This window comes from Lemur catta, chromosome 2 (assembly GCF_020740605.2).
Source record: "Lemur catta isolate mLemCat1 chromosome 2, mLemCat1.pri, whole genome shotgun sequence".
NCBI classification, from domain to species: Eukaryota; Metazoa; Chordata; class Mammalia; order Primates; family Lemuridae; genus Lemur; species Lemur catta.
The window spans coordinates 118,952,638-118,973,418 of NC_059129.1; the positions used below are offsets into that span (position 1 = coordinate 118,952,638).

Consider the following 20,781-nt stretch of genomic DNA (forward strand, 5'->3'; position numbering starts at 1 on the left):
GTAGGTCCCTCCACACTGCAGTTATTGTGTGCCGAGGAGATGGTGCCGGGAAGTGCACAATGCAATCCATACATTACAGCCCGGGAGCTATGTATTTTGTGCTACCTCTAAACTACACTATGCAAATACAAAAGGCCAAGGAGAGAAAGGTATGCACAGAGCAAACACAACAACTGATACATTGTTATGGGGGTGGAAGAAATCAAATAAAACCATACAGAAAAGTGTCTTAAATAGTCCAAGGTCATGATTTATCAGATAATTCTTTTCCTACCTATCTGAGGGAGCTTCAAACCCTGGCAAAAAGAAACCCTGGCCAATGATTTTGTGTGTTTTCAAAAATGTAATTCCAATAGTAAATGAGTCATTTATAATAAAGGAAGGTTTTTAGGAAAAGTTTCCCTGATCATTAATAAGAATTAACTTTGAAAAAGTTTTTTCAACTACTGAAAAAAGATATATATGTATTATACATAAAATATATAAACACACACATATATAAGTATATATAAAAGACATATATATTTATACACACACATACATCACATATTTTTATTTTTTGAGTACTTAAAAAAAACTTTTTCCAACTTAATTTTCATTAATCAGGACAATTCTGTATATATGTACACATGTATAAAGATAGACATTATCAGATTTATGTAAACATGTAGGTTTCTTACAAATCACTACAAGAATTGTAAGAAGAAATTTTTCCTATATAGTATTCCTTAGAGACTTAGCAACAAAAAAAAAAAAAGGAAGGGAAGGAGAAGGGAAAACCTCTGTCAGTTCGTTAAAGATCTCCATTTCCTTTCCATTCCACAGGCTCACGGGACTATAATAGAATATTGGGAGAATTTTGCAGTATTGTTGACATGAATGACACAAAATACTATTCAATGTAGCTTTAATTGCTAAAAATAAAATAAAAAGGCTGCTACTAAAACAAAAACAAACACCAGACTAGAAGAGACTGTAAGGATACCGTCCAGTAACTGCATCTTACAATAATAAAAAGGAAACTCCATTGTAGCTAGAAGCAGACAGGCTCACTTTTAATAAAACTGCATACATACTTTAATTAGTTCCTCAAGGAGAGAGGTGCTTGCCTTTCTTACATGTCATAACTTCATGAGCACAATGCTTCCAAGCTCATTCAAGCCTGAATTCAGTACTCAGAATGTTTTTCACCCCAGTTTGCTGGGTTTTCAAATATTTCAGAATTCTTAACTGAGAACACAATTCACCTCATAAGCAACTTGGTTAAGTTTAAACAAGATAGAAAGATGTGTTTCATCTTTATGCTATGAGGAAAATGGCACCAAAAAATAAATAAATAAATAAATAAAACCTGAAATCCTACCAGCAACAATATAAACAAACAAAAAACACACTGTCAACCACAAGTCTATGACATGGCCCTTTAAAGAAAAGAGTAAAGAAGTGTTAATTTTTAGCTTTCAATGATATAACATTAACCTTTTAATCTTTCATCCTTAATTACACCCTATATTTATTTCTAAGGTGGTTGTAGTTTTTATTTCCTGCAAACCACAGGTTTTCAATAGATTTCAGGACACAAGATTCAGCTAGAAAACCAGGGGCAGGGGGGGTGCCCACTTGGAAGACTTCTGTCTACACACATCCAAAGAGGTATGCAGGAGGCTATTCCAGAAACCAACCACTCCATTCATCTACATGCTGGCTCCATGATAAACCCAAAGTCAAGCTCTGGAATGAAACTGCAGAAAACCTCAGAAAAGCCCCAGAGCAATCTTAAAGCTTGTTAAGTAAACCATATTTGTTGATGAAATGTAAATATTCACAAATTTTATGCAAGGAATTACATTTATTTTTTGGCTTAAAGTTATAAAGAATAACAGTAAACACCCCTGTCTGTTCTAACATGTGTCAGTTGCTCAGCCATTCATAAAACGCAGACCTGCAGGCATCCTTTAAATGCTTTCCTTTGGTAGTAAAAGTTTAATGGACTAGTACCGTAGCTTATGAGGAAGAATTATCTGCATCTTCATTTGCTCTAAGTGAACAGCTGCTAAATGGCCTGCGATTTCTTATGTCAAAATCTATCTTTCCACTTCTAGAGTTTATTTCAGGGTAAATAAATTCATCTTTGATAGTCTACATTTTTGTAACCCAACTGGTTATAGCCTGTTTCTTCTGATTCTTCAACAAGAGGATTCTCCAATAAGAGGATAAATTCTTAGACATCAGGGATTGGTTTATTCAAAATTTCAAGACAAAGTGTATCATTTTTAAATCTTGTGGGCTTTTTCTTACTTGCAAAAGTGCTTCCTAAAGTTCAATTTTTCAGTCTAAGCAAGTTCTTTCAATTATAAAGTAATTGTGAATATATAAGTGGTGTGTATTTATATTATGGACTTTCTAAATCACAAAGTTTGTGATAACATATAAGAACAATATTGGGAATTTATCCAAAGTACAGGACTTGAGTGTTTTCATCAAAAATTGAAGAAAACTGGTAAGATCCTGAGAAAAATATAATCAGGATTTTAAAATATAATGATAATTACAGTTAATATTTATCAAGCCCTTATTATGTCCTAGGCATTGCTCAAAATAACTCATAACCAGACGAATTCAGCTACCAATTAGAGTTAGGAAGCAGCTGTCAACTGAGTAAAGTCAAACAAACATTTAATAAGACCTCCTGCAGTCTTAATGTGGGGCCTCTCAAAGCAGTTCTTAGCTATGGCTACACAGATATTCAAGCCCAGCATCAGACCACTCAATTAGAATGTACAAAGGAGGGACCTGAGCATCTGTAATTTTTTAAATTTTTATTAGACTATTTTTTAGAGCAGATTTAGGTTCACAGCAAAATTGTACAGAAGATACAGAGATTTCCCACATACCCTCTGTGCCTCCACATGCATAGCCTTCCCCATTATCAGGATCCCCCATCAAGTAGTACAACTGATGAACCTACATTGACATGTCCTTATTACCCAAAGTCCATTGTTTACAATATGGTTCACTCTTGGTGTCCTATATTCTATAGGTTTGGACAAATGCACAGTGACACGTATCCACTCTGTATCACACATTATACAGTGCAGCTTCACTGCCCTGAAACTCCTCTGTGCTTCTCTATTTTTAAAAAGCTTAACCAAAAATTCTGACCATGAGACAAAGTCAGCAAAGAGAATTCCTGTCCCATAGTAAGACTATCTGTCCTCACACTCCAAATCCATCAGCACTCAGTTTTCAATCTGATGAGGCAACATCCCATGGAGTATATTATCCTTTCATACCTTTCAAAGACCCAAATCCAAAAGCCAACAGAATATATCAACTGCTCAACTTTTCACTTAAAATCCTTTTTTTAAAAAAAATGACTAATTAATACAACCCAGTAAAATAAAATTTCTCTGGCAATCTTTAATGACAGCTATATTTGAATCTACCTTTGAGAAGGAAATCAGGGAGAAAAACATAAGACGAATATAGATCTTATCTGATCACAAACCAGACCCGATGAAACTATTCTTACTTCTACGGGGCCAAGAGTGTTAAAAGTATTTTTTAACAACTGGCCAAAGTGGAAGTCAAGTGGTAATGCAGAATAATACTTATCACTTACACATTTACTTTCTTAAGGTGGTAAAGCTGAGGGAGACAGGATCTGATACAAAGGGAGAGGGCTTGATAGTTTCTTAGCAACAGTAGTTTCCTTCAACCTCACCACCTGAATTTCTGATTCTTGAATTCAATGACAAGCAACTTCTGGGCAATCTGAGAAAAAAAACAACACACTTCATTTTGAGATATCTCAGTTTTTAAACATTGATCTATCTGGGGCAACAGTGTTTCCATTCAGCCTGACATTTTTTCTAAGTAAAAGTTTTTCATTCCTGGTGGATGACTAACTAAAGTAAAACAAAAGACAAAGTGACAACAAGGTCTTTGTTCACCATGGAGGAGGAGGTACTCTGGGTGAATCTTCAAGGTTTTGCTTGACTTAAAACACATACTCATAAATCAATACAACTATGTAAGGGGAAAACTGTAAGGAATTAGAAAGAAAATAGGAATTCAGAAGCAAAAAAGTTAAAAAGCTTTGTGTGAGCACAGCACTGAGACGTGCCTCTCAAAAAGGCCATATAACGGGTCCACCTGACCCAAAGATGCCAAAGTTGAGCCCTCTACCCAACCCCACTGCCTTAATTTTTTTTTCTTTTACTTCTTTTGGCTTTATTAGTGAAATTATACCACTTATGATTCTTTAGAGTGAACAGATGTCTTCTTTTAAAATGCAAGTATCTCTTAGAAGGCAGTACAGGTAATTCACACACTAAAGTCACCCATTCAAACTGCTGATCCTCTCATTCCTTAGCTGCTTATCTGCTAGACTTTAGGAACTAGAAATTTTGCTTCTAGAGGAAGGAAAAATAGGCAGGAAGCATAGAACATTTTTGTATTATAATACTAAAAAGGAATAATTGGATATCATCATGGAACTAGTAACAAGAAAGTCTAGGAGGGAAAAGTACCAACAGGAAAATGAATCAGTGTGTAACCCAACACTAACACAGGAAGGCATTCTTTCCCCTCTGGGACACAGGCTCCAACCTTGGGTCAGACAAGACTAATTATTCCTCAACAGTGTATCACCAAAGCTGGGTCCAGAAATGTTCAATGAACAAAGCTACCAACTATATATAATAAATAATGACCCAAACCAAGTGGATAACAAATAAATTATACCTATTATTTCCAAAACACCAAATAACACATATTTTAAGTAAAATAGCATTTCCATCCCCCTTCATGTCCTATGACCCACCTCCACTCTGCCCAATTAAATAACCATATAAAATTAGATGGATTATCTAGACACCTGCAGGAAATAATGAAGAAAATGAAAATTAATGAAAAGCATCTGCAAAAAAAAAAATGAACAATATCAAAACAGATGCTACTAAAGCTACCATAACCAATTAGAAGTCTTTATACAAGATATCCAGAAAGCCTCATGGTAACTTTGATATGTGCTATATTCAGGGGGAGGGTCCATTTTACTTTAGTAATAAAACATGCTCATTGTTCAAATTTTATAAGTAGAAAGTGGACTTCCAATTAAAGATAGCAGAATGAACATGTACATTTAGCTCTGCTTCCTATAGCAGCTATTCTAAAACAATACAGAGTGTGCACATGCCCACATGCATTCTTCCCCCCACAAGGGAAAGGAGAAAGAATGGAACCAGTACCAGCAAAATTATGGAAAGCAGACTGACAGAGATAGGAGGTAGAGTCAGTGCATTTATTTTTATGCTTTCTTTTCCATGGGTGAAAGCCCACTTCTCCATATGACTTAGCATAAGTGAAGAATTTAAATTATTTGAACCCCAAAGATACACCAGCTTTGGAAGATTCCTAGCTACGCCAAGCCAAAGAAACCCTGGGTCAAAAATGTCAACACTGGCTCAGTAAAGTGTGGCTTACCCTGAATAAAAGTTGACAGTACATTTATTATGTTATACATGACATAAAAAGATACATTAAAACCGTCTCTTGTAATCTCAAATTTTTACTATTTAATCATTTTCAAATGAAAAATGTAATATGCTAGGTGTTGCTGAGTTTCCTAAATATAACATTCTTCAAAGTCCAAAAGTTCCTTTTTCCTCAGTGAAGACTTGCATATGAACTCTGCCCTATAATAACTTGGCATTCTGCACTTTTATATAATTTTTCTAAACCATAAGCAATACTTTATCAGTTTTATTCATATATATGTGTCTGTGTATACCTGTATTCCTGTTTTATATGTAAAGCTTATCTCTGAGAGTAAAATTCATAAATAACTTAAGAAATAAATTAATACTTCATACTTTTTTATCTTCTCAGAAAAGGTAGGAACCAAATATTTGGGGATAAAAATTATTTCTGAACACCTAAGATATATTTAAATGAATACCATTTTGAGAACAAATTTATAAAATTCTGTAAAAATATGACTTCCTTAACTTTCCATTTTTCTTAAACATTATATACCACTGCGAAGGGAGACCAGCAATGTGTCATTAAAGTAATTTGGAAGAAATGAAAATCTAAGATTTTTGTCCAACTTTTTCTATTACTTTGAACAGCAAGACTTGGCTTAAGTCTGTGAAGAATCTCTTTTAAAAAATGGAGAGGTGACTATAATTGCTAGATAATAAAGAGGCTAGTATCAAACTTCTAGCCAGAGAAGCACACCAAACTTTTTAAAGTAATTTTTTTTAAAGTTGTTAAGCACCATTTCCATTAAAATTTATTTCAAAAACCATAAGCACCAAACTTCGTAGGCTAGCACATTCTCTATAAAATATTTGCATAGAATGAATTTTGACATTTGATTCATACAGGCTCTCTGTGCTACAGAAGAATAGCTTATCAGAGCATTCCTATTTGATTCACGTTAAATTGTTGCTGACAAAAATGTGGAAGGAGATATCAATGAATATTATAATAGACTATGATAACACTCAGATTAAGTTTCCTCTCTATGTGAATAACTAGACTGATGCACAAAATTAGGCTCAACCTCAAAACAGGTTAAAATGGCATATTCTGCAAATGAAGCACACATTTATTAGATGCCATTTGATTAATAGATAGAATGGAGCTTTTTGTCTTGAGGTGCCTCTCTGTAATGTGAGAGTTTAAACTAGTGCTCCTAATCATAATTTTTCTAACAGTCCAGAGTTGATTTGTAACTCTGTTGCAGAGCATAATTAAATAAATATTAAAATAGCAATCTGGTAGATCATTTATCATTGCTTTAATCATTTAGCCACCTTGCATGAAGAAATTCTTTTTCGGAGTATTCCAGTGCTTTTTATAGACTGTATTTTATTATGTTACATTGTGTTCAATCCCTATAAGCTCCAAATGCTTGCATAGTATATTGTAGTGCTGTAACTGCTAATGATAGATTCTGTTCACATTTCCACTGGGCCACAGAGTACGTGTATCCTGCTGAGAAGGACTAGATGAAAAGAATAGCCCCAGCTCCAACTTTCCTGAGATAAATCAAACACCACACAGGTAGAGACAGGATTCTCAAATCCCTATCCCCACTTCATGCCTGGAAGCTACGGTGGGGAGGGAGGGCGGGGATCAGGAAGGAGAATAATTGGCAAAATTTCCTGATAGTTGAAAAAATAAAAACTAAGTAACATTATTTAATTTGCTCAAGAGAAGAGAAGACAGTAATGGGGGGGGGAGAGACTGAAAATAAAACTGGTGAAAACAGAATGATTCTGACACCATGGTTTAACAAAAGATATCTTAGGGATTTTGCTGGATCAGAGAGTAATTAGATTACAACTCCTCATTTCATGAAGCCTGACAAGGATTTTATAATTTTTAATGCCTATGCATTTCAGAGTGAGAAAAAATGTGTCAAAACAGATTTTAAAGTACAAATTTTATTCGGAAAATGACCTTTCCTACTATGTCTAATCTTACTCAACCCTGAAGTAATTTCATTCCAAAACAGAAAAATAATTCAAACACCTGGTTCCTGTTCTACTACCATGCTCTGATTGGAGTAAAAACTTACTAAGTGGCAAATTACAAGGACCTGGCATGCCAGGCAGTATGTGTGAGAAAAGGGCCCATAAGATTGGATACTGTCTTCGGGATGGTTAGACACCACAATCAAGTGTCAAGATTAATGCTTTTAAAACTACCATTGATACACGGACAAAACTGGTAATCCCCAGATTTTGAAACCAAAAATGGGGCAGAGAAAAAGCATGTGATAGAATTTCTTGACTACTGAGAAATAAAAACCATATCATTCTTTAGTTTGCTCACAAGAAGAGGAGGCAATATTAGAGAACGAGGGGCAAGGAAGAAGTATTAATTAGATTCACCTCTTCAAGCCCAGCCTACACCTAGCCTGCAAGCAATCTGGTCTGATGGCAGCTCCAATTTAAGTGAAAGAATACTTGGCTTCTAGACTCTGCATTCCCCTTTGGCCTGTGAACTCGTAAAGGGCTGGAGACCACATCAAATTCACTTCCACATTGCTCTCGCGTCTAGAGTTTCACAATCTTTTGTTGAAATGTAATAAATTGTTTTCAATTACTTAAGGCCTTGAAGTATTTCTACAGGAGGTTAGCCTGCTTTTTCTAAACATTTAAAAAACAAAAAAATGGTGGATAAAAGTAGCAATCATAAGGGTGGCAGTGGATTATACACACACATATATACACCCAAATCTTTCTTCTCTAAATGGAGAGGATGGAGAGAATTAGGAACATAGTAAGCAAATGCTATCATTTATCTTCGATGAGATAAAAATTTATAAATGCACAAGAAAGTAGAGGGAAATAAATCAAAAATTACTTTCTCTGAGAAGTACTTTAGGTAACTACATTAATCTCTGTGGGCAGAGAGAAGTTCTTTTCTCAAGGAACTAATAACAATCCAAGTGAAGCAACAATATAAGCATTAGAAAAATCAAACAGCAGAAGAGTTCAGCAGTTGTTCAGCACAACAATACAAGAGATTCTTTCACAAGGCAAGTGCATGATTAATTATCAAACTAACGGTGCAAACAAGTTCAGAGGAAGAAAAGAACATTCTGAGAGCAGGATTTGAGTTTGGACATTAAAAGACATGGAGGAATATGTGGATGAGGACAGCACAATGATCAGAAACTTAAAGGAAAGATGGACAACTCAGGACGTGCCTGATCAGAATACCAATTTGACTTAGGAAGGCAAGACTCAGAAAATGCAGCGGTAAAAGAGGTGAGAACACAGCCTGAGGTCACATCGAACAAAGTTCATAGTGCTCTCAGCTAAGGAGTGACTTGATGATGAGGCCATGTTCTGCTCCTGTGAGCCCCTTGGGTTCTTCAAGCTGAACCAAAATATTCTACCACTCACATGGCATTGCAGCCTTTTCCCACATCATAAATAAAAATTAAGTTTTGAACAGAATTACCCTGTTAAGTCTCCTTTTAAGCTAAAGGGATAGATGGAGAGAGATTTGGACAGAGATATTCCATCTTGACCTGTGTCACTGGAATTTTAAATTGCACATAAAATATGCCAGTTAAATTCTTCTCAGTTCCTAAATCATATATAAATCTATCACTATTTTATGGGATTTTATAGAGTACCACAGCTTCCTGATCCTCTAAGAGTATGTAGATATTTGAAACTATTTAACTAGTAAGCCTAGTAAGGGTCAGTACTACAGATCTGAAAGATCAACTTTGGAGGGTGCAAATAGACATAAACAAGTAAATAAGTAAAACACACTCGAAAGCAATGGTATCAAATCAGACTTCTGAGACCAGAACTCAACACAAGGAAAGGCAGGAAGACCTTGACACACTCTGCTTTCTGATAAAGACTTGTATCATCAGAACACTGATACAGAGGGCCTACGTTCTGTTAGCCTTATTCATAACTAAGAAAAAAATGGCACTGACATTCCTGTGTGGGTAGAAACAATGCTGTTAATTCTTAGACAAAATCAACACGTGGGAACAACTTTCAGACGCCAGAGGAAAATGTGAGCAACTCTAACTCAGAATGCGCATTCACTCCTGCTTCCAAAGTGTTACAGGAACTTTCACACTGATTTTCAAACTTGAAAAAATATATACAGACTTATCAGCTGTAGTAAAACCAGCCCAATCCTAGAAATAGAGGAAGCAAATATTTTCATTCTCACTTTGCAAACTGAGAATAGAAGAGAAGGGAGGAAGTGACTTCCCCAAGACACCCAAAGAGTCAAAAGAAAAGTAAACATAGATCTCCTGAATTTATATCTATGGCTTTAACTAAACCTTACTGTATTTTTCCTTAGAGGAAATAGGCCAACTGTTTTAACACAAAGAGTATGCAAACGACTTCTGCAGCAATATCATAAGAGTCCTATAGTCAAGTCCCTGGAGCAAACATGCAGAATCCAGGAGACTCCTTCAAATTCTTTACAAGTTAAATCTGGTCCCAAAGGAGCTTGTCATATGCCATTTAAATATCTCAAGTGAGATAAAAAGATTGCAAAGAATAGAAATACTAAATACAAAGTTTCTTCATTAAAAAATATAATAATCCTCAAAATATTTTTCAAAAGATATTTGCGATCTCAGTTTATCATCAATAGATGATAAATTAATATAAAATTTACACTATAATTTTCACTGACAACAATGAAAAAATACCTAACATAAAGATTTGGAACAAACGCACACAGAAAGCCTAGGCCTTGGGTCAACATTAATGCATGGCTTAGCAATAAGCCTATTGTTACCTAAGCCAAAAATAACATTCAAGTCAAGCCGTTTCCATAGTATTTTTTAACTTAACTACAATCATTCACTAAAAATGAACTGTTATCCAATATTTGTGCTCATTTATTATTTTCACCTTCTAGGAATCCAGCAAATTCTGTGCGATATTTTTTTTATCCATTTAGTATTAACATATACCCTGTTTCCTTAAAAGAACACAGACTTCAAAGATGACAATTTGTTTTTGAAAACAAATGTCAGTGTTATACTGGCTGCTTGGGCATTCATCTTTATCTGACTCCTAAGGTTCAGGAGCAGAAAGAAAAGGGTCAGATGGCCCACAGGAGGAAAAATGTGGAATCAATAAGCCATAAAAAGTAAGGGATGGGGAGAGGAAGAAAGATATAGATATATGGAGAGAGAGAGAGATATATACATATATATAATACATAGAAATATATAGCATGCTTATATATTATATATGATATATAGTAATTATATCTACATATATAGTGAGTAATCTGGGAAGCAGAGATGATATTAGGACACCAAAAATACCCCCCAAAATTATGCTTCTTGATTTTAAAAGTTATTCAGTTACTACAGCAACATTTACATTAAATGGCTTAAAGGAGGTACTTTTGTGGACCAAAGGTACTGATAAGTTACACAAACAGGAAACTGCCTAATTTACCAAATGCTCTAATTACATCATATAAAACTGTTATCTATAGGACCACTGATGTACATCTTTACTAATGCAATAATAAAAAAGTCCCCCTTAAATTACTGCAGCCATGTTGCTATTTACCATGTTCCAAAATCTAAACAGCATCTTGACCTGTTAGGTCTTATACCAATGACTTTACAATCTCTTGTCCATTACTCCCCAATTCCTTTCTGTTCTATGGCTCAGTCTTAATTTTCTCATCCTGGCATTTGAGGATCTTCCAGAAGCTCACTTTACTCTATAAGGTCCCTATAAGCCAGGCCACTGTCAGCCAGGCCACTCCATATCCTCACCACTTCCTGCATAGGCCATGCTGTCACAGTGGCTTCCCCCTACTGTTGTAGGGGCCCTACGTGAGGACAATTAGGTCCTCTTCAGTGGGCATGCTGTGTCATCTAAAGGTTTAATTGAAAATTAGACACATACAGATAGAAAGAAAAGAAACAAACAGCAACTACAGTCATGACAGAAATAAAACCTTTTCTGACAATAAATGGATGGAAACAAATTTATTCTCCCAAACCAAATAAAAAAGAAGTATTTATTTCCCATATTGTATTCACCTTCCTTGAGAGCTCACAAGTTCATTAATAGCTACAGTTTCCCACAACATACTTCCCCAAATAGTCCTCAGACAGTGATTTCCGGTGTAGAGCTACGGAACTTCAGATAAGCAGCATCAGCAAATCACCCAATCTGTCTAAGGTCAGTACTGGAACTGGGAAACACCAGAGTGTTCTCTGGGCTCCACTTCTGAAGAGGAAATAAGAGCAGGTCTCATGAGTAGCAGACCCAAACTAATGACACCAAGCAACTGGAGAACCAAAATAAGAAGGAACCTTGAATAAAAGGGAAATGAATTAAAATAGCAAATACAATCTGTAACTTCTGCATTGTTACAACAGCTCTTAGGACACTGATGCCTTATTTAATACAACCCATGTTCAGATATGAAGTCACTGCTGAGAATTCAGGTGAACTGCCGCTACATAAAATCTGCTGTTGAGACAAGCATCACTAAAGTCTACTAAACTCTGCTTTGCTTTGTACTCAAAAGAAAAAAAAGGTTTACTCAACACAAATGCTATAAGCTTATTCATGATTTAGTGTCCTCAAAAGTTTACTCTTATAATGGCATATTGAGTAATCTTCTATTAAATAAAAAGATACTGTCTATAAATTAATACAGTCATAAACATGAAGACTCCTATGCTTTCCCAAAATTTAATTCTTGAGTTAAAAAACTAAGCTGCTGCTTTTACCTTTGGATATTATCTCAAATCTGCTTCAGGCAACACAGTAAGTTGGATTCTCTACTAGCAGTAGGATCAGAGAAGAAGGACTAGTTACACAGATAAGAAATTGCTTTATTTCTATCATTCCAAAATGAGATCAGAGATCTAATAAATGCATGTTAAACAAAATGGGGATGAGAGGGGTAGGCATAGTGATTAATAATAGACATCATTAAGTATGTCTGTAAAATACTTAAAGATAATTTCTAAAAGAATAGCAGTAAAGGGGAAAAAAGGAAATTCAAGGAAACAAAGAAAAATAGACAGCCCAAAACTAAATGGCAAAATATAGCCACACATCTCAGTAATCATGTGCAATAAATGGTCTAATTCACCAGTTGAAAGACAATTCCCAAATGTGATTAAAAAACAAGTCTCAAAGTCACAAGGACACAAAGTTTAAAAGCAAAGAAATGGCAGAAAATAATCTGGACAAATCTAAAATAAAGCTAGTACAGTAATATAAATATCAAATAAAATAAACTTTAAGGTACTATGATATTAAAAAGGGGAAAAGTTATACAAGAATATATAATCTTGCACATGTACATATCTAGTAATCTAGCCCCAAGTTTTAAGAAAGCATAAACCTACAGGAATACCAAGAGAAATTATCAAACGAATAATTATAAGGAAAAATTTTAACACATCTCTCTTAATTGATAAACCAATTAAATAATTAATAGAGATAGAAAACATGACCCACATAATTAATGTCTGATCATCAGCACAGATCTGAAAACCTGTATCAACAATGAAAGAATACCATAATGCTTTTCCACACTCAAAGACAATTATTACAAAAACTGACCACAAATTATGTCTCGAAGTCTGAACCAATACAATACAATCTCTATTATTTAGACCACATTCTGACCACAATGTCATATAAAACTAGAAACCTGAACAAAAGAAAAATCCCCTCTTCCCAAAAGACATACATACATATACTTACACACAAATGCATACACATTTAGGAAACTTTAAATCACACCTATAAAAAAAAAAACCCAGGGGTCAAAAATGACCCATAATGGGATGAGAAGACACTAGGAACTGAATGGCAATGAAAGCACTATACAGTTGATCCTTGAATGCAGGTTTGAACTGTGTGTATCTACTGATGCCTAGACATTCTGCCTCTGACACCCCTGAGACAGCAAGACCAACCCCTCCCTCAGTCTATTCAACATGAAGACCTTTATGATGACCTGATAATCTACTTCCACTTAACGAATAGTAAATACATTTTCTCTTCCTTACAATTTTCTTGATAACATTTTATTTTCTCTAGTTTATGTTATTTTAAGACTACAGCATATAATACACATAACACATAAAATATGTGATAATCAATGGTTTATGTTATCAGAAAGGCTTCCAGTCAACAGGAGACTATTAGTAGTTAAATTTGGGGGTAATTAAAAGTTATATGCAGATTTTCAACTGTGGGGGACGGGGTGTTGGCACCCCAACCCCATGTTGTTCAAAAGTATTTCAAATTTGTACAATCAACAAGAGGTACTTAAAGAGAAAATTAGAGCCATGAAAGCATTTTTTGTTAAATATTAAACTCAAGAAATTAAAAAAAGAATAGTTATCCCAAAGAAAATGAGCAAAGGGGAACAAAATGTGAGAAAATAGAAAAGACACAATGGAAATAATAAATAAAACCAAGTTCTTTGAAAAAATATTAAACCGGTAAATCTATATATAGTAAGAAATCAAGAAAAAAGAAAAGGTAAATAATAGTAGAAATAAAAAAAGGAACCAAAATCAAACGCACAGGATGAAAATACAATAAAAAGCTTCATGCCAACAAACTTATATTACATGAAATGGAGGTTCCACCAAAAATACAAATTACTAAAACTGACTTAAGAAAAAACAGAAACAGACCGTAAGAATAAAAAAAATTGATTTAAAAAGCAACAGGAACTACCCTCCATCAGCACTCTTCCCCTAAAAAGGCCACCAGCCAAGACAGTTTTAAAGGCAAGTTCTACTAGATCTCCAAAGTACAGATAAATCACTAATCTATCCAAGCTTTGCCACACAATGGTAAGAGGGAAGCAACCTCTTACTTTACGAGGACAGCAGGCAACCCAGATAACAAATCTGATGAAGACAATTTGATAAAAGAAAATTAAAGGTAATATATGCAAAAATCCTTAAAACACACACACACATACACACAAAACGAATGCAGAATCCTCATGACCAAGTAGAGTTTACATTAGAAATTCAGATGCCTTAAACAGTAGAAAATATTAATGTAAATTACATTAATGGGTTAGAAAAATATATGATCCTCTCAATTGAAGAAGATACTTGATAAATTATCACCTATCCATGATTAAGTTTTAGAAATTAGGAAAAGAATGTCCTTAATCTGAGAAAGAATATATTTTAAAAAATCCTAGATTGCAGCAATCCTAGAAACCTAAATATAAAAAGATGCTCAGCTTCATCTTTTGTAAACAGTAGTATTGCTTTCATGTTATAAACTGTAATACTGTTTTCATGTTTCCAATTATTCACCACCTTCTTCCTATGAGAGGATGCTTGCTCACCATATTATCATTGGCCTTGACCACGCGACAGGCTTGGCCAATGAAATGTAAATTAACATGATATATAGCACTTCCAAGCAGAAGATTCAAGAACCATAGTGTGGCTTCTGCCATGTTTTCTTTTCCCTTTATTGTGAGACCAGCATATTTCAGGTATAGGCTACTCTTTTTGGTCTCGGTCAAAAATAAAGATGACGGGCCAGGCGTGGTGGCTCACGCCTGTAATCCTAACACTCTGGGAGGCCGAGACGGGTGGATCGCTCGAGGTCAGGAGTTCGAGACCAGCCTGAGCGAGACCCTGTCTCTACTAAAAATAGAAATAAAAATTATCTGGACAACTAAAAAAATATATAGAAAAAATTAGCCGGGCCTGGTGGCGCATGCCTGTAGTCCCAGCTACTCGGGAGGCTGAGGCAGTAGGATTGCTTAAGCCCAGGAGTTTGAGGTTGCTGTGAGCTAGGCTGATGCCACAGCATCTTGCCCAGCTCTAGCCCGGGCAACAAAGTGAGACTCTGTCTCAAAAAAAAAAAAAAAACAAAAAAAAAACAAAAAAAAGATGATGTGGAACAGAGCCACAGCCAACTCACCAAGTACATGTAACATGAACAAGAAATAAACCATTGCTATGTTAAGTCAAGAAGATTTGGAGGTTGTTACTGAAGCATAACCTAGTAAAAGTTGACAGTGATCAAGTAAATGCAAATTAAAATACTGATGTGATTTCACACACATATGATCAGTCAAAATTAATAAGTCTGATAATAAGAAGTGCTAATGACAATGTGGTAAAATGAAACTTAATGGTTGCTGGTTGCAATGCAAATTGGCACATTCACTTTGGCAACATCTGCGAAAACTGAAGAAGTATATCTGTAACCCATCAACAATTTCACCACTTAGTGCCTACCCTGAAGAAACTCTTGCACAAGTAAACAAGGAAACGTTCTAGAATGTTCACTGAAGGACTGTTATTGTATATAAAGGAAGTGAGCCTCAGTAGGGGAATGGATAAACTGGTTGAGTCATTCAAAGAAATACTATACAGCAGTTAAAATGAATAAAGAAGATTTACGCATCATAAAACAATATACAAAGCAAGAAGGAAAAGATGGGAATGAAATTTAGCAATGTCATTAATGTTTTATTTCATTAAAGATCTAAAACACACAGCAAAATAGTAATATTTCATTAAATTTTTATGGTGGATACACAACTGTCTCTTCTATTTCTTTATTTTTATAGTTTTAAAATATTTCATGACTTTCAAAAAAATAAAAATAGATTTAAATCATAAAGTACATCAATCTTGTGGTTTAGTGATAAAGAGAACTTTAGAAATTAAAAAGCCTTTTGGATTATCTAAATAATCCTATATTCTATAGATAAATAGGCCCAGAGAGGTTGACTAAATGACTCAAAGTCACTTAAGATCAAGTTGGTGCTCAAAAATGTAGACTCCCAGCCAGGAGCCGTGGCTCATGCCTATAATCCTAGCACTCTGAGAGGCCAAGGCAGGAGGATCACTTGAGGTCATAGGTCCAAGACCAGCAAGAGCAAGACCTCATCTCTACTAAAAATAGAAAAAACTATCCGGATGTGATGACTCCTGTGCCTGTAGTCCCAGCTACTCAGGAGGCTGAGGCAGGAGGATCGCTTGAGTCCAGGAGTTGGGGGTTGAGGTGAACTAGGATGACACCACTGCACTCTAGCCAGGGCAACAGAGTGAGACTCTGCCTCAAAAAATAAAAAATAAATTAAAAAAAAAAATGTAGACTCCTTAACTTTTAGGGTAAGTAGGAAAGACAAGAGAGGTATGATCAAATATTACACAAAGTCATTGACTCGACTTAAGAAAAACCATTCTCTTCTATTCTTTTCTTTACTGTCCCCCACTCCTACCTGTGAGACACAAAGTTAGTCTCCCTCTATCCCTCTCTCTATCTCTCTGTCTCTCTGGGACAGGAAGGGAGTCTTGGGAAAGTACAAGAGGGAAGTGTTAAAAAGGGGCAGAAGAAAAGAAAGCTTTAAGGATTGCTATGGTCTGCATGTGTCCCTCCAAAATTCATGTTGAATCTAATCCCTATTAAGGTGGTATTAAGAGGTGGTGGCTTGTAGGAGGTGCTTAAATCATGAAGGCAGAGCCCTCATGAATGAGATCAGGGCCCTTATAAGAGCGACTGAAGGGAGCTGCCTTGCCCTTTCCATAAAGGGAGGACATAGCACTTGTCCCTTCCACCATGTGAAAATGCAGTAAGAAGGTGCCCTCTTGGAAGCAGAGAGCAGCCCTTCACCAGATACAAAATATGCTGGCACCTTGATCTGGGACTTTCCAGTCTCCAGAACCAAGAACAATTAATTTCTGCTGTTTATAAATTATCCAGTCTGAGGTATTTTGTTATGGCAGCAAGAAATAAGACAAGGATGTTTAATGTTCTTTTGCCACTCCTTTTCTTTAAACAATTGAAATATCAAAGCAATTCACTCAAATGAGTAAAATAAAGTTCTAGATAACTAATACAAAGATGAGGACAAGGACCATAAATTATTCATCTTAGTATCCTCAGCATCTTGTAATATATATATAATAAACTATTGTTCAACTAGATAGACATAAGATGTCAATACCAAGCTGAATGCTTTCACTGTTGTTAAAGTATAACTTCCACTTTTAACAAGAATGTGAGACATTACGAAAAATGTTTTTAATATTTAATAGATTAGAATACCAAAGAAAAGACTAGACTAGACTTTAAACAAGCAAGATAGGTTCCATGTGTGGCAGATAAAATAGTATATAGTTCTGTGGTCAGGTCCATGAGCTCTAAAATCAAATTACCAGGGCTGGAATATTGGCTCAATCACTAACTACCTGTGAAACTTTCAGCAAGTTGTTTAATCTCTCTAGCCCACATTCCCCATTGTAACACTGAGAATACCAATGATACCTACCTTATACAGATTCTCAGTATTATATGAGATAATCCATCAAAGCACTTGACACAGTTCTTCAGTGAACATTAGCTATTAGTATATGTTATAAAGTAATTTAGTTGTAAAAAGCAACAAACTCTTCTGACTGACATAAAATTATAAGGTGCTAAATGCATTGGCTTCTGTCAGCATCAATACTAATGAATCATATGTTTTGCAAAGCATGGGTATTTTTAAATTAAATGAAACTAAACAAATGAGCTACATTTTAAGTCATTATCTGTCTAAAAATAAAACATTTGGGGTTACACTTCATTATTCTAAAATGTCGACCTAGTGTTATGTCTCCTCAAGAAAAACATCTTATAGCTGGAGGTAATATTCAAAATATTTAATGCCCATCCAGAACAAACACCAGACAGTACACATGACCAGTATAGACTGGCAGAGAACATCGTCCCTGCTTATCCTAAGGGTCACGAAATACTGTTTGTAATGGAAACGATGACGTATTCCTATCTTTTTTTTTTTAATACAAAACTGTAAAAACACTAGCTCATAGGAACTTGGTAAAACACATTCATTGTGCCACACCACAACCACACATCAATATAGCTCTCTGCTCAGCTCCCTGTCTCACCTCCAGGTCACAGATGTATTCGGTGCCATCTAAGAGGATCACTTTACACTGGACAGTTTTGGTCTTCTTGGTGGCTTTTTGAGAGGCCTTCTCTGCTTTTAGTTCATTGGTCTGCACTTCCTTGGTCACTCTTTTTGCTGCTGTTACTTCTAATTTGTCTTCCTGTGGTTCCTTTACCTTCTCCTCTTCTCTCTCCTTACTTACTAATTCGGCAGGCTGTTGAAGAAAACAATTAAGTTCACACTCAGGTTAACCAATTTACAGAAAACAACATAATAAGAGGAAAATTTTTTTTTTTTTTGAGACAGAGTCTCGCTCTGTTGCCCGGGCTAGAGTGAGTGCCCTGGCGTCAGCCTAGCTCACAGCAATCTCAAACTCCTGGGCTTAAGCAATCCTACTGCCTCAGCCTCCCGAGTAGCTGGGACTACAGGCATGTGCCACCATGCCCAGCTAATTTTTTTTTCCTCTATATATTTTTAGTTAGCCAGATAATTTCTTTCTATTTTTAGTAGAGATGGGGGTCTTGCTCTTGCTCAGGCTGGTCTCGAACTCCTGACCTCAAGCGATTCACCTGCCTCGGCCTCCCAGAGTGCTAGGATTACAGGCGTGAGCCACCGCGCCCGGCCAAGAGGAAAATTTTTAACAAGAATCATGATCATTATTGTAACCGCTGTAAGCCTGAGATTTTAAAAGACTTGGAAATTCTGCTAGAAAGGAAAGTTCCCCTCATCCTCCTTCTACCACCAATTCTCTCATGTTTGCGAAGTTGGACATTTCAGCATTAAATGAGTGAAAGAAATGACATCCCAGCAACTACAACTTAAATATCATTTCAAACAATAAAATTTCTGATCAAAATCTCATACCATGGCAAAAACCTAGGCTTCATTAGGCAACCAAAATGCACAAATCTACTACTGACTACCCACTGAATACCTAAATAAATTAGATCAATAAGGTATAAAAGGGCATTCTGTTTAAAAGGAGAGGTTACAGGAGTATGAGAGAATCTACTCAATCTTAAAAGGAATAGACATGAATTTTTGGTAATTTGCTTATGTAGTGGATTTTTTTAAAGGGCTAACAGGAGAACCCTAGGGTAGACCAATCCAAGACCCACATTTCAGAAACATTAAGCCAAAGCAGTTATCTCCATATAAGAAATCTGGAAACGATCCAAAACAAACCAATCCTTTTCGTTATGTGGTTATGCTACCTAGTGTTCATTTCCAGACAAGCACTCCCAAACGTACCTGTGTCTCAGCTCTGCTCACGGAAGGTTTTTCTTCCTTGCCTTCAACCTTAATCTCCAGTTGCTTCCTCTGAGCCACTTCTTCAGCACCACCCTTGGCCTGTCTCTCTTCTTCTGGAAGGGGTTCCTCTTTATCTAAGACCTGTTCTTCCACAACAGCTTGGGTAGGCTCTTTTTTATCTCCTCCATCTTTGGCCACGACTAAGGTATATGACCTCTGTTTCTTAAGCCATGGGGGAATGAATCGGGAAATACCCCTTCTCTCAGATGGCTCCTTCTGTCTCTTCTGGCAGCGCACACTACTTTGGCTTTCAGCTGCCGGAGATGGCTGGGAACCTTCTTCTTCCTCTGGATCAGATGACTTACTCTGCTGGTTTTCTGCTACTTCTTTAGGTTTCTCCTTGGTTGCGTCTGCTCCTAACTGGTCAGAGTCCTTCTTCACTTCAGAGGCAGAGCCTACCTCAGTAGTCATGGTTACAGCTTATGCTATAAATGAAACAAAATCACAAAATGTTATTTTCCAAACTCTCCCGATTTTAATTTGGTGGCAAGGGGCAGGGCAAGGAAGGGTGGGAAGGGGAATAGCAGAGAGATAACAGGGAGAAAGCACACAACAGGAAGGTTCAAAATCACCGGAGAAAATGAAGACTGCCACTCTAATTTTTAGAATTCTCTCAGAGTCACAGAACCAAAACTAGTGTCACAATAGAATTCTAAATCCGAACAGTTGGACCTTAAAGTCACGAAGACCTCAAGAGTGATTACTTTTGATTAGTTTCAACTAGTTATAAATAATATTATAATTGACTAAAACAATCCAGTTTTTTAAAGGAAAATTACTTTTCTCCATACTTAGTATCCTTCATTCTATAGTATGAAAACATTATCAACAATGTTAAAAAGTATCAAGGCACATTTCACAGCAATTTCACACATTAAAACCAAAATCTACCAAAATGCTAGGTATTATAAAAATATATTTTAAAAGTCGGTGCCTAATAGCAAGAAAATTAAATCTAGAACAAAGATGTATTATTTTGTTTTCCAAGATTAAGTCCCATAATTCACCATCACT

At 35.8% G+C, this 20,781-nt stretch overlaps 1 protein-coding gene across 9 annotated transcripts in view; it reads right to left on the reverse strand.

Annotated features, from left to right (window-relative positions):
* EPB41L2 (erythrocyte membrane protein band 4.1 like 2) overlaps positions 1 to 20,781 on the reverse strand; it is a 198,700-nt gene that overhangs the window by 84,431 nt on the left and 93,488 nt on the right. For all 9 annotated transcript variants that reach the window (XM_045544357.1, XM_045544356.1, XM_045544353.1 and 6 more), the window contains exons 2-3: positions 19,708 to 20,192; positions 18,455 to 18,670 (exon numbers count right to left, since the gene is read on the reverse strand). In XM_045544357.1, the coding sequence (XP_045400313.1) occupies positions 18,455 to 18,670; positions 19,708 to 20,178 (687 nt within the window). In that variant the 5' untranslated portion in view covers positions 20,179 to 20,192. The remainder of the gene's footprint in view (positions 1 to 18,454; positions 18,671 to 19,707; positions 20,193 to 20,781) is intronic.